Consider the following 17,951-nt stretch of genomic DNA (forward strand, 5'->3'; position numbering starts at 1 on the left):
CCTTGTGGAACACTGGCTGTTATTGGAAGTCAATCAGAAATCGCATCAGGTAGTTTTACCCTTCGTCGGCGATTTGTCAGGAAGTTTGTGATCCATGGTATTAGGGATCTGCGGATTCCTAAATCCAAATGGCACTTTTTCTGCCTGAATTAAGTATGAGATGAGAGTTTCGACTGCGGTCCGTGATATTTCCTTCAATTCGTAATGTATTAAAAATTCCTCACATGGTATTGGAGTGCATTTATCTGTGAGTAAGATGCAACAACGTGCGGTTGTTTTTGCAATATAGCGAAGGGTCAAGAGGAGGTAAACCAAATATAACTGCAAGGATCATAGCTTCACTTGAATCCAAATATGTGTTAGGGGAGGGGAAGCAACGTAGGTCTTCAAGCTCAAGTGAGCATGCTAATACATGTAGTTTCAGCACCACTTTTAAAGAAAATAAGGTTTTGCCAAGCAAGAAAACAAGCAAAATGTTTATCCATGGGAAACATACATGTTCAGCAATCGATCAGCTACTGTCATGTTTTCTATGTCACGCAACGACCTCAATTCAAACTGTATGAACATGTGCATGTATTATAGTTTGTTCTTTGATTTTCGTTTTTCTTTCGAACGTTAAACAAAGTGATTCTTAAGTCGCATGCTTGTACAGCAAGTGGGCAGTTTTTTTAAAAACTTCATGCAAATTGTCGTTAAGATATTTTTTTCCAGCTGCACACAGTTCAACATTTTAATAATTTAAAACACAAATTGTGAAGCACATTGTTATATTTTATCAAGCAAATGTAGTGTTTGGCGTATTGTTTATGACAGTGCATGTTCTGTAGAATAATAACAAAATCAAAATATTTTTGTGAATGCCAATCGCCGCTCGACATGACTCAGGGGTCACAAAAGCTTGACTGCTTTTGTGGGAATTCATCTCATGTGGAAATTTTCCAGACATAACTAATCGATGATCAATGACATCAATTAGTAATAAATGAGTAATCGATGAGTAATCAGTTGATTAGTCATTGATAATTGGCGATGATCAATTAGTAATCGATGAGTAATCGAAGCCCAAAAATTTTGGCCAACTGGAAAACATGGACTGGACTCTGGACTGGACTCTGGACTGGACTCTGGACTGGTCCCTGGACTGGACTTTATTGAACGAAGTTAATCTTTAACCAATAATATAACGATTAACCGTTTCTATTTGATTATTAACCAGCGACAATGAGAATGAGAATGGATGTCTTTTTCAAAGGGATCATAAACGAAAAATCTAACAATGCTGCCCAGTAACTTTCAATCAAGTCAAGCTACTATTACGTGAACACTGTCACGTGATGACTTCAAACTTCGCAGCGTTAAAGCAATCGTAGCAAAGCGTATAAGTGGCGGGGTTTGTAACGTTAATTTACCGCTGTAAACAACTGAAGTGCTTAGTTTGCAGTTCTAGCTGGTTCAATTGTAGAAATAGTGCGCAAAGCGATCGCGCTTAACATATCGAATATATTGAATTGGACTACATTCCTTAGGGTGCGTTCGATTGACCGTATTCCGGAATAGGATACGTGGAATAAAAGTTAAAAATCCTTCGTTTTGATGAAGATTCACATCAAAATTGTCAAACACCTGCTAAAATGCTATTTCAAACATATCTTTCTTATCCTTGTTGCTTCAAAACGCCAAACATGCCGTTTTAAATCATCACTCCGCGTATTCTTATTCCGGAATAGGGTCAATCGAACGCACCCTTATATTCTTTAGACAGCGCACCCATGAGATATATCGTCGTCACAGTGTTCACGTAATAGTAGCTTGACTTGATTGAAAGTTACTGGGCAGCATTGTTAGATTTTTCGTTTATGTTCCCTTTGAAAAAGACATCCATTCTCATTCTCATTCTCGCTGGTTAATAATTAAATAGAAACGGTTAATCGTTATATTATTGGTTAAATATTAACTTCGTTTAATAAAGTCCAGTCCAGGGTCCAGTCCAGAGTCCAGTCCAAAGTCCAGTCCAGAGTCCAGTCCATGTTTTCCAGTTGGCCGAAATTTTGTGGCCTATCGATTACTCATCGATCACATCAATTACTCATTGATGTAATTGATTACTCATCGATGACCCATCGATTACTCATCGACTATTATAATGCGCACAAAAGACACTTCTTGCTTTCTTGTACCATTTTTTTCGTTTGTGATTCTTTTAGCTGTGTTAGACGAAAATTTTCCTTGTATCTCAGTGAAATTCCTGTTGACAATGTCGAGGCGCAAAGTGCTAATCACAAATACAGATGATTCTCAATTGTGCAATATTTCACTCAACCCATTCCCAACTCTTTATGTAATAACAAAACTACTGAACAGTAACCAATCAGTCTGAAAATGAAACTAACAAATTCGCTGACAAGAATCGACTACGTGGTTATCGATTTTTTTTGGTGGGTGTTTGTTAGCCAAGAAGCACTGCGCCTGAACAAAATCCCCATCGCGCAGTTTGCAGCCCACGTGTTGGAAAGATACCAGGGTAGAGGATCCGAAATTCTCAACAAACCTAAGACCTTTGAACAACTGTCGGAGGAAGGAAGAGAGTCCTACCGAAGAATAAAGAACTGGCTACAGCAAGAAGATCCCCTCGGGGATCTGAGGGAAAGATTCAAGGTACACGAATCACTTTTGAACACGTGTAATTTGATCAATTCGCAAAACTACTTCCGTTGCAAAGTCCATATTATATGCCTTGTGTACTGCGCTGACATCGTTCATAGAAATGTTTTTTTTTCATGAGTGCTCCGTCGCTTTGCATATTAAAGTCGTTTTGTTTTAGTTTTATAGGAAAAAGGAAGCGAGCTGCTTCATCAACCGCAAATAGGAGGACAAAATTTTCGCATTTGCACAAAATGGCACTTGAGGCCTTGCACAAAGTGAGAAAGTATCCATCGCACGGAGTTATTGAAGAATTTGCAAATCTGAACAACCTTTGACTTTGTTCGATGCAGCAAAATGCACAATAGAATTAGGACGCTGGGATTTCATTGGATAAAAGTTAGGGAGAGGTTGTAACTGAAAATATAAACATCCTCCAGATGCAAAACAAACTTGTAAACACATGAACCTAAAATCTCGCAAAGGGCAAACATGATGACCACAAAAGCGAATGAAAGGATCCTAAATAAAAAAAATTTTTGCACCTCATTGATATTGGGATAAACTGACTGAAACGTTACATTGTTGCAAAATCCATGTTCTACTATCTTTGTAAATTGGTTTTATAGCCATATGTGTCAAAATAAATTGAGTTATTGGGTAATTACTCGGAACACCTGAAGGGCATATGCATCCAAGTTATAATCTCGGTTGACTCTGTTCGGTGCAGCAAAGTGGACAATAGAATTACGAGGCAGTGATTTCATTGCTTAAAAGCAATTCACTTGACCCCTTGAGGCAATATATAAAAGTTTTACCTCCCTCTATTCAATAAACAAAACTACTTTTCCCAACAACAACAAAAAAAAAACAGCTGTGACGTGTTGAGTGTCGTTGGAGGGGATTTCTGTATACATGTACATGAGGCTTCAAATAACCTCAATTCTTACAGAGTTCAATGAAAATCCTGATTTATAACATGCAGTGGCGAAACCAAAGCGTTGGCAGATGTGTTGGGGTTTCAGTGTGAAAGTTCTAATTTTGTTTGCCGATTTAGAAACTGAAGTCCATGTTCTGAGTGAAAGCTCAATAGCAGCTAAAAAGTGAAAATGCTGTATTCAGATACATGTAGTTAATCTAAACGTTGCATGCTGACATGACAAAATTGTCAGTAAAGAACTCCCAGCAGCGGTATGTTGGAAATGTCCGAAATTTCTTTTTCTTTCAGCTGTTCTTGTTACGAGCATCATCCGTGGATGTCAATTTTTTCATTGTTTCACAGTCTTCATGTTTGCTACCTAGAGGGAGGCCACCGCATCACAGTTAATTTCAAAACTTTGCAGCTGGTATGAGGAGGGTGAAATTTTACTGAGCCACGTTAATTACAAGACTGGTTTTCACAAGTTTTCTCCCTCACTTAACTCTAGTGTTTCACTCTCCCTTGGCCCAATGGTTTCACTTTGTATGTCACCCCTGCATTGCATGGATTCACATTATTTCCGATCAGACAACCTGTACCAAATCAAACCACTCCTTTTGTTTGTTGACCTATTGATTTATTTGTAAACACTAAGCCATGTTCACAAATACGTCATCCATTGTCATGAGCCCTCCAGATATCAATCGGCCACAGAAACATTTACTTCTTTTGTTCCGTACTTAAAACAAATTTGAGCATTGCTTAATTACATGAAGTCTATTCAATCCTTGTAGTTTGTTTCTAAATCTTCCAAAATGTATCACCCTACTTATGCGCAACATGGTATTCTGAGTACCGGTAAATGCTTTAAAGACCATCTTGTTATAAAAAATCAGCCAGCAGAACCAAGACAGGGATAAGCTCAGAAATCTCATTGTCATTGTCAGCTATGCGAGATTGTGACCATGTAATAGGAATACAACAGATAATAAATATATGTTATTTGCCAGCTGGGAGGTCCTTAGAGCGAAAAACTGTGACAGAGGTCTTGAAAATGCTGCCCAAGGCCGCAGGCCGAGGGCAGCTTTTTCAAGACCGAGGTCACAGTTTTTCACTATACAGGCCGACCCTTAGCTGGTAAACAACTTATTTATTTTTTCCTCTCTCTCCCTTTCTCTCTGAAATCAGTTTTTTTTTTAATTGTTGACTTGCACCACGCTTGATGGCGAATGTAGTATAAAAGCGACTTACAAACTGAACGTTTCAAAAAGAAATATATTTATTTGAATTCTATTTCCAAACCTCTTGTCTAATAAAAAGTAACTTTTGTCTGTAAATGGATTTGGTGTAAAAAAAATGGAAATTTAAGGTCATCCCACATGCTCACGCAACCAAGGCTAGTATTCTGCCCACCATGAGTGGGCCGGATGAGAAAATTCTGCCCACCCCTGGAACCAATCAGTTTAAAGGATTTCCTGAATTCCGGCGGCTCATGCACTGAGAAAAAAATAATGATTTATATTACTTTTGGTGAAGCAACTATTCAGCGATATGCACAAAAAGGTCATCTACAAAACCTTGCTCTGTTTGAGGAGATCCGGAGGAGATACTGTAACATTTGGTGAACAGAAAAGCCCTAGACTACCAGACTGAGTCTCAATCAGTGTGGCAATATCAATAGGAATGATACTAAGCTAGTTTCTACATTTTTAAAAGTGCAAGTATAAACAGTAAGTACATACAATCCTTCTTCATGAATGATGTCCATTAAGACATAAGCTGTGTTCCTGGCTTTCCTCTTGTCATCAACTAAAAAAACATATTAACTGTGAATGTTACATGTACAAGTACTGTAATTTAAGCAAATGCAAAGTAAATTCATTCAGTGGACATAAATTAAATTTATTATTTTCTTTGCAATTATGTATTTGCTTGTTTACTCCACATTAACTAATTAAGTAAAATAGTTACAATGTTCAAGCAACAAGGAAGAGTAGAGAAGGGCATGATATAGTTAGACTAATTATAATTACTGTATGCCCTTTTTAATCATTACATTTTGTTAAGACAGAAAAAGAAAGCTTACTATATACAAAGGAAACAAGGGACAGAGAGGAAAATGAATTTTACAAAGGTTGTACGTGTGACAGGGATTAATACTGAGGAAAATAATACTGGCAGAGAGCTCCTTTAAACAATCGTTTTGTTGGTTTTCAACAAATAGAAATAGTAATAGCAATCTAGACTATTAACAACATCCAATTACCGTTGGCCAAAATTCCCTTATGTTAACTTTGAATGCCATATGAGTGCCGTAATTATGTTGCTTGGATACAAGAGATAGGGTGAAATTGGACGGCTTACCATCTAAGATGTGATCATGAAATAATTGGCAGGCACAAAATTTAACCATGTCAGGAAGCTTGATAAGACCTAACCTGCGATCAGGTGTACTTTTCCTTAGACATGGTGCTGGACTTTGCTGTGATTGGGCGAAAAACAATAGAGCTCTCGGAGTCTCGCTCCGATTGGTTACAGAATTGCAAATCATACTTCTTGTAAATCGGTTGACAGCTGATGAAATTATGGCCGCCGAGAAGGGTTTGAACACGAGTGATGTTTAGGTTCTGTTTACAGCTGCTGTTGCTTCGACTTCAGATTATTTTTTTAAAAAACCTTTAAAGGAAGAGCGGAGAGAATGCATCCGAAGAATGGTTTGAGTAAAAGAAGACATTACAGTTGTACTTCCTACGGGATTTGGCAATAGTGTTATTAATACAGGCCCGAACATTCTAGAAGAAATTGCATCGTTCTTCTTCCACCAACTCGAGAACGTTTGTAGTTGTGGCAAGTCCTTTGGAATAATTATGTTCGGAAGCAACAAGTTGCGAATCCAAAAAGAACCGAATAGAACTTTAGGGCTGGCACATTCGGGGAATCAACCGAGCTTGAAAGAGAAATTCGACACTGTTTACGGAATCGCTGAACAATCTGAACACACTTCTAACAAAATGATAGCTGAGTAGCTGCTACTGAAAAACTTGAATTTCTCAAAGTCCATTTTCCTTATACCTATTTTATAGCATCTTTTATTGGCATCTCAAATATTCGAGTTTAATTTAAATAAAATTTATTGTACTGTTGATTGCGCCTGATGATGACATAAAAAATTCAGGCTTTTTCTGCCATTTTATCTCAAAATTCTTTGTTCCTTGATGGTTTGAACAGAGAAACTGCACCAACTGTCAAGCAGGATTTGCAGGAACAGCTTTGATTGCAGACATCAAAGCCAGAGTGCTATTTTGTTTTTGTCACATCTTTACTTGAATCGCAGCATGCAGGTAATTTCCGGTAAAATCTGATTGGCTCACATTTATAGCATGACACATGATAACATCACTCTTGACAGGTGGGCGGCAGATGACTTGTTAAGAAATTGTATCAGGCGTACTTTTTAGCGCCCTGTCTCAAGAAAAGTATGCTTGATCGCAGGTTAGATAAGACCAAGGTTTACGCACAAATGTAATGAGGAGTAATATGATCACAGAGCGGCACTTCATTAATGATTCTCACTACTTTGTTTGTTACTTAACCAATAATTGACCCAGAGGTGTTTCATAAGAACATTACCCACAATATGCAACCATAGGTTATGTAAGGATATACAAGTGCATAATACATACTGAAAAGAAACTGTTTTGTGACTTAACGTTTTAGTTTTGTAATAATTTTAAGAAAAACACGACACTCTTGAGTTTTACAGACATGTTTCGGCAGTTGCCTCTGCCATCTTCAGTGTGAAATGAACAATAAATTACAGTGAAATATAAATACTAGAGAAATTACAATAATAACAATGACAGTAATTAAGACTACGAGAGTAGTAATTCAAAATTAAACAGAAAGTTTTAAATTAACGTGTTTGACCTGTGCGTTAAGTGTTGGTTTGTCCCAAAATATGTGCAACACCTCTTTGATTTTGAGATCAAAACACGAACATGCCTGATCAATGATGGCAAAATTGTCACGGGAGCATGCAGAGCGACACACTAAGGAGCTCTCCAGATGCTTGAAAATGTGTGAGGCCCTGTCCGTTTCCAAATGTTCCCTTAAACGTGTGTTGAAATGTCGGGTGGTTTCACCGACATAGCAAGCTGCACAGCCTGCACACAAGAATTTATAAACAACACATGATCGGAGTCCATTGGGGACAGGGTCTTTCACACTAAAGGGGCTACCTACTTTGAAAGAGGAAAATGCGAACACGATGTTTGCATTATTACAATAGAAATGTGAAAGTCAACGAATGCGCTTTTGGGCGATGCTAGAAAAATAACCTATGTAGGGTATGTAAGATGGCAGAGGCAACTGCCGAAACATGTCTGTGAAACTCAGGAGTGTCGTGTTTTTCTTAAAATTAGTTTCTTCACTGCTTTTATCTAAACCAGTTTTGTAATAATATTAAAACTCTTGCTAATTTTATCGCTTATAAAATCAATATGGCCATGCCAAGACAAAAAACAATCAATACATGTAAGTACAAAAGAAGAGGGCCCAAGATTGACCCTTGCAGTACTCTTGAATTTGTCATGAGATCAGACAGAATCAGACATTGTGCGTGTGATTCTCTAATGATTAACTAGTTTATGAATAGTCCTGATCGAATTTCTCTTTAGCAGGTTTTGATCTAGGATTGCCAATAAAACAGGGCATGAAACATGGTGGCATTGAAATGGGATATCTGAAATCGTGTGAACAAGAGTACTGAGCTTTTTGACCATGAACAGAGGCAAGTGCCTTCCTGACTAAAAGTGGTATGACCCTCTCTGTAAGCAAATCTCTTTATGTTAAACACGGAGGTCGAAAAAACCTAGTGGCCTGACGCAACACGATTCCTCAGCCTGCAATGACAACTTCAACTATTTTGGCTAATGCGATGGCTATGACTCCTAGCATTATGCCTCCTGGCAAATTGAATTTGTCATCCACAGAAGACATGGCAGAAAACTGAAAGTCTGGAAACAGATGTGGAACAACTACATAATCATTGCTAAACTTGGAACACAGCCGCCATAATACAAGGTAGCATTGTTTCTTTATTGTATGAGCGTAGACGCATTAAAGATCTTCAATGGTTTTCAGTTTGATAATCCAAAAGATAAAAACAACCTAAGTAAAATTATCGAGAAGTTTGACCCATAAATTATACCATTGGAGAACTCAATGAGACATTCGAAAGATAAAATTTTATCTCAAGAAACCAAGAAGAGAATGAAAGTATTGATGCCTACATGTACGTCACAGCTCTCGCATGCTAGTGAAAACATGCGATTTCTGTGATTGCATGCATGCTTCATTAATCCTTTGTGACTAAATAGTACTTAGCAAAACTTGACAAGCACACACGCAAACGGCTTCTACAGGAGAGAAAGCTAAATTTAAAGAAATGTATTGACATCTGCAGAAGCAACAAAGCTACAAATTCACAGTTGAAAACAATTACGGCCGCACAGAGCAAAGAAGTGCATGGTGTGAAAGACAAACAACAGAAGAGACTCTCTGAATGATACCACATTGCAACCTCTGGGTCCTGCCACACAATTCTTGAAAACCCGAAGAATAGGAAGAAATTTTCTGTGGAATTCCTAACGGTAGAAGAGCACCTAACACTGATCTTCGGAGCTCAGCATGGCAGCTCTGCAAGTGGGCTTGATGATGGTCAAAGAAGAAAACGTCAAGATTAAGCAACCACCCCACCAGGCAATGTCAGCGGTCAAGAGTCTAAAGACAATAAAAAAAATAAAACAAACAAATCCCACACACTTTCCGACTGGGATTGCCATACTGGCAACCCAGTAATGAAGAAATTGTCAAACACTACCCTGAAGTATTCCAACAAGAATTAGGAACACTACCTGGGACGGTGCATTAAGAAGTGGATAAGAATGTAACGCCCATCGTAGCACCCCCTAGAGGCGTACCAGCCTCACTCAAAGGCCAACTGAAGCAGGAATTTGACCGCCTTGAGAAGACAGGAGTCATCACTCCAATAGACGAACCCACCCCATGGGTTAGCGGACTAGCTGTGACAGTCCAGAAAAATGGTGCGCTGAGGATCTGCCTTGATCCCCGACCGCTGATTATCGCACTTCAAAGAAAAAGTTTTAGAAGATATACTCCCTGAGCTATCCGAGCTGGGAATCTTTTCCACAGTCAACGTCAAATCCGGTTACTGGCACTGTGTCCTTGTACCCTAATCAAGCAAGCTTACCACATTTGCCACTCCCTATGGCAGATACCGTTTGTATCATCTACCTTTTGGTCTATCTGCTTTGGAAGGGGTACTCTGTATTGCAGATGACATTTTGATAAGTGGAAAGGACCGGAATAATATTCAAAGAGGCAATGTTACATGCAGATCAGGACAAGAACTTGGAGGAGCCTTTGCAAAGATGTTTGAAGCAGGGTATTGTTCTGAATGCTAACAATATGAGACTGCGCCATACAGAAGTAGCTTGCATGGGCCACCTGTTATCCAGCGGTGGTCTGAGACCTGACCCCACTAAGGTGGAGGCTAGCATCAAGATGCAGACACCAGAAATTCTGAAGGAATGCAAAGATTAAATGGTTTTGTTAATTACTTAGCAATGTTCGTTCCAAAGCTGTCAGACATTATGGAGCCCATACACCGTCTGACAAGGAAAATGCTCCATGGCACTGGTCTGATGAGCCGGACAGTGCATTCCAGAGAATAAAACAGATGGTCACTCAAGCTCCAGTGCTGACCTACTATAATCCCCATGGTGATCTTACCATCCAATGTGATGCAAGCCAAAACGGCCTATTTTCATTTAACAACTACATTCATTCAACTTCACACAGGCTTTGTTTATTCGACAAATATATTCAATTCAACTTCAACTTGTGCAAGAAGAATACATGTATTTATTCAACTTCAACGCCCAAAGTTATGTTTTACGGAACGAATACATTTATTCAACTTCAACAAAAATATTTTCATTCAACCAAACATATTTAGTCAACTCTTCGCAACTTCCCAGACACTGATAAATTCTTATTCACAAAGCTCCACCTCCCTACCCCCCTGCTACCCCTTCTTAACAAAGAAGAGCATGATCTGGAAACAGCATGTTGAAAAGCAGCATGGCGGCCCATAAACAACATTGATGATATTGTTAAGTTGAACGTTATAGGAAGTTACAACAGGTCTGCAGTGTGGTTTTTGCGGTTGCGTTGAAGCCTAAAAGAAATTATCGATCTTCACAGATGGCTACGAAGCTTTAAGGTTGAATTTGAGTATTGTTTTGTTTAGAAATCCCCCTTGATACTTGTGAGACAAAGAAAACAGAACTGAGTGTGAGGCCAGGAGGCCAGGCCAGGAGGGTAGGGAGGTGGAGCTTTGTTGAATAAGAATTAAATTAATCAATTTATCGATGTCTGGGAAGTTGCGAAGAGTTGAATAAATATGTTTTGTTGAATGGAAATATTTTTGTTGAAGTTGAATATATATATTTGTCCCATAAAACCTAACTTTGGGAGTTGAAGTTGAATAAATAAATCTTCTTCTCAAGTGCACAAAAATAGTCTGTGAAGTTGAATGAATATAATTGTTGAATAAACAAAGCCTGTGTTTAAATTGAATGAATTTAGTCGTTGAATGAAAATATCCTGTGTTGAAGTTGAATCAATATACTGTAGTTGTTAAATGAAAATATCCTGTGTTGCAGTTGAATCAATATAGACTATTGCATACAAATATACATTGTTGAATTTTGCAACAAACGGTCAACCATACTTAGGAATAGAGTTGTCTTAGAAGAGCATGTGAGTGCATTTACTGGCCTAGCATGTCGTCCGAAATTAAGCAGTACATCTCAGATATGAATGATTCTTCCTCTCAACTCAAAGAATCTTTGATGAGCCATGATGCACCCTGCCACCCCTTGGAAAGAGTAGGTACCGGCATTTTCGCCACTGATAGCAAAGAATACTGTACCTGGTTACTGTTGACTACTACAGCAACATTTGGGAGGTTGACAGATTACTGGACACCAAAGCCAGTACCGCCAACTGTTGCCTGACTGTTTGCAAACTTTTGGTCAACTGTCGGATGGTGGACAGTTGGCCAACAGTCAGTTTAGGGGAGTTGTTCTTTAATTTTACCAGCTGTTCAATGCACTAAAAATCTTATGCCTGGATACCCTTATTTGATGACAGATACATGTAGTGGAGGCTATAATCTGATTGCTTTCACCAAACTCCTGCACTGCCCCATGCATTGTACATGTGTAACCTCAATAATTGAGGTGCAGACTACACACAAAAGTTTCATTATAGCAAGTTATTACATATTACTGTCTGTACATCTTCATACTAACCTTGGAGTCTGGTTCTTGCTGTATCCAAAGGATAAAATACTGACATGGCAGTTACACTTCCCTATATTATTACACAACAAACAAAGACAATGTTTCAGAGCTTTTACAAGTATTTGTAGCCAGCATGCAGTCTGTATAATTTCTCAATTAGTGAACAGAACCACGTGGGCCACGTTAAAGATCAGAGTGAATCATGTTTTATTCTCATTACCTTATATGGGTGTTACATGTGTAATGTCACTAGTTAAAGGTTAAGATGATATATCACAGGGGTTTCAATAAGTTTTTCAGTAAACGGCTAGGTTTGTGGAGTAGGTGGGTGTGGCAAGAAACAAAGCATAAGGCCCCTTTCCCCTAGGGGGGTGTGGGGGCACACTCCCCTAGAAAATTTTGAAATTTTTTTGTGCAACATGTCTGGCAACGCCAATTCTACAAACATTCTCACAGTAAAATACAAGTTGTTTTATGGGTGTTACACTGAGCAACATTTCGTGCAACTTGTCTCCTTTCGATGATCACATGAGCTTAAAGGAACATTTTCATAGGCTGGTGCCACAAACTGTTGTGACAAGTTGCAGGACAGATATTTCACTGCACAATGCTCAAACAATTTGTTGCAACCATTGTGGAAAGAGACCTCAATTCTACTTTCCGCAAAAGTTTCTGCAACTGGTCTCGCAATGTTTTGCCTGTTGCAAGGTACAGGTACGATACATTGGGCATTGATTCATGCAACTTGTCTCACAAAAACTTGCACAGTGTAACAGCATCTTTAAGGTTACGGCAGACCTTCATAGATGTCCTATCCGAATATTTTTTTTTAATGTGCTTTGTTGGGCAAAACAGCCCTAAACTATAGTACATCAATTGAAAGGCTATGAAATGCACTTTCTGGTAAATATATTTTCTTTTTCACTTTATCCAATCAGGGCCAAAGAACCTTGAGTGACTGATGTCTCTCTGATCCAATTTATTGGGTATCAAATTTCAATGCTAAGGGAAGCCTTCTGTATGATGTCATTCACAAGGCGTTTATCATCAAAAGTGTGTGAGGCGTTTTTGATATTCCAATATGTTGCTAGAAAATTTTGTTTAAAATATGCCTGTCAAAAATTTTCAGATAAAGGTTAAGTCGAAGGCCATTGTGGGAGTTCAATTTTAAAAAACGGAAATCCCTCACACTTTATTTAAGGTTGGTATCTAAGGAGTCCTCAGGCGAAATTTCAAGATAATCCACTGAATTTTTATACCCTATCATTCGCTTAAAGAGGATACACTTGCGCAAAAACGAACTAGGTTTTTTGCACTTCCAAATTAAGGCTTTACAAACTTTTCATGGCTTTTGATCCAGCACCTGTCAACACGCAAAAACCGCATGACCAAATTCCTTGCATTGCCAGTTTCTAATTGGCTTTACTGACTGAGAAAGAACTATGGAAAATAAGTTTTTGTTACAGTCAAAACAGCTCAAGCGTTCCTCTGACAAGCGGATTAATGATTTCATTGTTGCAAATTTGATTTCAGGAATCACTGCAATAATCTGGTCGTCGGATGAATGATGCAAACTTCAAATCGAGCCTCAGTTCAAAACTTGAATTTTGATTGGATTATTGCTCGCTCCCAGTGTCAGGACGGCATGAGGATTTGACAGGTGTACCAATTTGCATAATTTGCTTTTCTTTCTAAATATTATTATTTCATTTCTCTGTCCAATCTTTGGTTCGAAAACATAGTGTCTCAAGATTACAGAAAGGTAATGTTGCTAGAGTGAAATGACTGTTGTTTTACAGATTATGCAAATCAGTAAACCTAAGAAATTCTCACGCAGGCCTGGTATCAGAAGCCAGCAATATTCTAATCAAAATTCGAGTTTTGAACTGAGGCTTGATTTGAATTTTGCATTATTCATCTGACAACCAGATAATTGAAATGATTACTGGAATCAAATTTGCAATAATGAACTCATTAATCCACTCGTCAGAGGAACACTTGTCATGAGCTGTTTTGACTGTTTTGACTCAAGCATGCGCAATAAGACCAGAACCCCAAGTATTCTGGGAAAATGGAGTCCATTTTCCAAGAGTCTCTCTGGGCATTCACCCGCTGACCAAGAAGCCCAAGGACTCTGGGTACGAGATTGGAACCACTTTAAAAAACTCAAAGCAGAGGATTCTAGACATCACATTTTTGAAGGGCATCTGAAGAATGGAAAAGCACCAGGAATAGACAAGATACAAGCGGAGCTGCTCAAAGCTGACATTGACTATGCTACCACTAAAGTCAAGGAGATCATAGACATAGTGTGGAGAGACGAGAAGACACCAAAAAAAATAATGGAGAAAAGGACTGATTGTCAAACTGCCAAAAAAAGGAAATCTGAAAGAATGTAAAAACTGGCATGGAATTACGCTGCTGTTAGTTGTCAGTAAGGTCATGGGGAGAATTGTGATTGACAGGATACGAACTGGAGTAGAGTCGAAGCTTCGAAAGGAACAAGCAGGTTTTCAACCAGGTAGGGGAACTACTGAGCAAATTTTCATATTGAGAAATGTCATCGAGCAATCAATAGAATGGCAGTCATCATCGTACGTTAACTTTATAGATTTCGAGAAAGCATTTGATTCAGTCCATAGGGATAGTCTATGGTTGATTATGAGAAGCTACGGCATACCACCCAAGATAATCAGCATGGCGAAAACACTCTATAATGACTTTGAATGCACAGTAGTGGATAGCCAGGATACAACGGAGTGGTTTAAGATCAAAACTGGAGTGAAAAAGGGTTGTAACATGTCAGGTTTACTATTCCTGCTAGTCGTTGATTGGATTATGAAAAATACATTTCCAGAAGGCAATACTGGAATAAGATGGGTGTTCAATACAAAGCTCGAGCATCTCGACTTTGCGGATGACATAGCCCTTTTGTTATCGACCAGGCAGCACATTCAGACTAAGACCGATAAGCTGGCCCAGGAAGCAGGAAGGGTGGGACTGAAAGTTAATGTAGACAAATGTAAGCTGCTCCAAATAAACACACGGAACAACGATGTGGTAGAGGTAAATGGGCAAGGAATAGTGGATGTTGATAGATTTGTGTACTTGGGAGCTACGGTTTCCAAAGAGGGTGGAGGTAATGAAGACATCCATAATAGATTAGTTAAAGCGAGAGGGGTACCGTATTTACCCGTGTATAAGTCGATCCCGTGTATAAGTCGACCCCCATTTTTGATGCCAAAAAAAGCAATTTCTTAATTTCTTTGTTTAAAGTTACTGGGACACAACAGTAATCTTGTATTTTTCGATTTCTGGAAATGTGGATACACAAAAAAATCAGGGCCTCAAGTGCTTTTAATAGTTTTGTGGTTCAGCAGTTGTTGTATATGTGGGCATTTTGTCCTTGAGTTTCGAAAAAGTTCTCAGAAAATCGAACATGTAAACCTCAAACTAACCTGTTTCAATGTTCAACGACAAAGGGCTTTAGAGGATAAGCACATCATCACAGAAGCAGGAGTCAATCTTTGAAAATAACTTGCGAATGATGCGAAAATGTGCAAGGTTTAATTTTCCCTTGACCTACAATTTTTCACATGGCAAACAAAACAAAACTTATTTAAAAGCATTTAAATCAGCCAGGTTTGTATTAAGAATAAAAAACAATCATTACCAACCAGCATTTTCACACAACACGAGTGACACTGCTTGCACGCAAACACAAGGTATTGCGCCAGGTTACTAAGCTGTTGAACAATCGAGTTTGTTTGAAGAAACAGAAATGCCTTTTAGAGCTTTCCGCCTTTGGAAAACGAAAATTTCCAGTGTCTATTTCATATTTGTGCTTGTGAGTATCTTCAACATTTAGATTTGGACAAATCCTTTTTCATTTCAACTGAAATTGCTTACATTCATTTTGTAGTCTTTTGTCATTCATTTTGAAGTCTTTTGTCGGCTTTTGTCCACTGCGTTCGTTATGCCCAAAGACAACATTATGATGTTAATTTTGAATAAATTACTTAGCTGGAACTTGGCTCAAAATCTTTGACCCGTGTATAAGTCGAGGGCGATTTTTGGAGCTTCTTTTGAGGCCATAAAAGGTCAACTTATACACGGGTAAATACGGTATTCTTGAGATTGAAAAAGATCTGGAGCAGCCACAGCATCAGTCGACGAACCAAAGTCAGGCTATATAAGACACTAGTGAAGCCAGTCTTGATGTATGGCTGCGAGACGTGGAAGATGAATAAATGTGATGAAAATAAAATCGATATCTTCCAAAGCAGATGTCTTACACGGATATTTAAGATACGTTAGCAGGAAAGAATTACAAACAAAGAAGTCCTGAAGATGGCTGAGATAGAAAAACTCAGTGAGGATGTGCGAAGGAGAAGATTGAAATTCATCGGCCACATCATGAGGAAAGAACCAAACAATGACTGCAGAATTGCATTAACCTGGGCCCCAAGAGGGGCGGCAAAAACGGGAAAGACCAAGGACAACATGGAGAAGGACGGCGGAGAGAGAAAGAGAACAAGCGGGATGGAAGAACTGGAGTGAGGTACAAATGGCAGAGGCTGACAGAGATGGTTGGCGGGATTGTGTTGAGGCCTAGGTAACAGATAACAGGAAATCTATACCCCTTGCTCCCTTCCATATTCTGCCAATCCTGTCAGTGACCGCTAGTGCCATTAACACCAGTAATGACTTCCTCCAACTCCCCCATGTACAGTTTCTCTGTAACGGATAAAAGCTACCGGTATTCCATATGTTTGTCAATAGCATTACTGGAAAGCATGAACTCCTTGCTATGGATTTTTTCATTGCAACAGAAGGTCATTGGGCCCACTTAGTTTACCTGTTTTACACAAGCAAGCTTTATTTGAAAAGCATAAAGCTATCAATTATATAAAAATAAATGTCTTGCTCTGAAACACAGCCCTTGTGTTGTTATCAATGACCCCTTCTTAATCAAGAATGAAAAAGTAATAAATGCTTGGGATAAACAAATAATTAATAAAATTAACATGAACTGAGTTGAATTGCAACTATGAAATATAACACCATATAGATGAATGTTAGTCTTATAATGCAGCAAGAAATCACTTTTTCCCTGCACTCCATTTCCCAAGCTCCAACCCTCTGCGGTTTGAACGTGAGTAACGGCGGACCGTGAAATCCAAACGTTACATTCAACGTAAACAGTCTTTGGATAAAAATCAAAGCTCAAACTTTTGCAAGGCAGGTGTTTAGCAAACACACTTTTAAAATCTGAAGAAAAAAGGAAGTGATTTTTGGATCATAGTACCACTTCAAGACAAACACCTACTGATCGTCCGACTCGTATCGTTTCTAAAGAACTCCGACGAGTGCTAAAAAGAGGCGGCATGATATTCAGCTGTCTTCAGCTGTTACGTTTATGTTTTCGATGATTAACAAAGTATGCCAAAAAATATAATCATATTGATCACAAATCATAGATCTAACTCACCACAGCGCCGGCCAAAGCATGAACAAAGTTTCGATGTGAAAACAACATTTTAAACGTGTCTGGCAGCTCCACACCATGGGAGCTCGCAGTTTTGGAGAACACTGTCATTCTAAAGAATCATCGTGCGGGTCACAAACTGAAATATTTTTTTCGATCGCAGATACGAGCACCCTCGATAACCTCCCGTATTGCCTGTGTGCGGGCAGAAATACCGGCAGGAAACGTTGGCATGCTCTTGCACGCAAATATCACGCAGCATACCCGGTGCAGGTAGGAACATGTATCATGATATGAAGCGTTTATGTATCCAAGTTGCTATCTGCTGACCAAACTGCATGACCATTCTGGGGGGGTGGGGGGTAACGCAGGGGGTGAAGGGCTAGGGTACCACAGCTGAAACAACCCAGAGCTCTACAAAAATGCTAACCTTTGGCCAAAACATTATCTGAAACATAATGTTTAGGTCAAAGATTAGCATTTTTGTCAAGTTTTGGGTTGTTTTAGCTAT

At 38.9% G+C, this 17,951-nt stretch overlaps 1 protein-coding gene across 4 annotated transcripts in view; it reads right to left on the minus strand.

Annotated features, from left to right (window-relative positions):
- Positions 1–17,723, minus strand: part of LOC138014356 (peroxisomal membrane protein PMP34-like) — a 69,215-nt gene extending 51,492 nt beyond the window's left edge. For 3 of the 4 annotated variants that reach the window (XM_068861412.1, XM_068861413.1, XM_068861414.1), the window contains exons 1-3: positions 17,444–17,722; positions 11,962–12,022; positions 5,305–5,371 (exon numbers count right to left, since the gene is read on the minus strand). In XM_068861412.1, coding sequence (XP_068717513.1) covers positions 5,305–5,371; positions 11,962–12,022; positions 17,444–17,551 — 236 coding nt within the window. In that variant the 5' untranslated portion in view covers positions 17,552–17,722. Of the gene's footprint in view, positions 1–5,304; positions 5,372–11,961; positions 12,023–17,443 lie in introns of all 4 variants that reach the window. The other variant, XM_068861411.1, reaches the window with a different exon arrangement.
- Positions 17,724–17,951: the final 228 nt, after the last annotated feature.

This window comes from Montipora capricornis, chromosome 8, assembly GCF_036669925.1.
Source record: "Montipora capricornis isolate CH-2021 chromosome 8, ASM3666992v2, whole genome shotgun sequence".
Taxonomy (NCBI): domain Eukaryota; kingdom Metazoa; phylum Cnidaria; class Anthozoa; order Scleractinia; family Acroporidae; genus Montipora; species Montipora capricornis.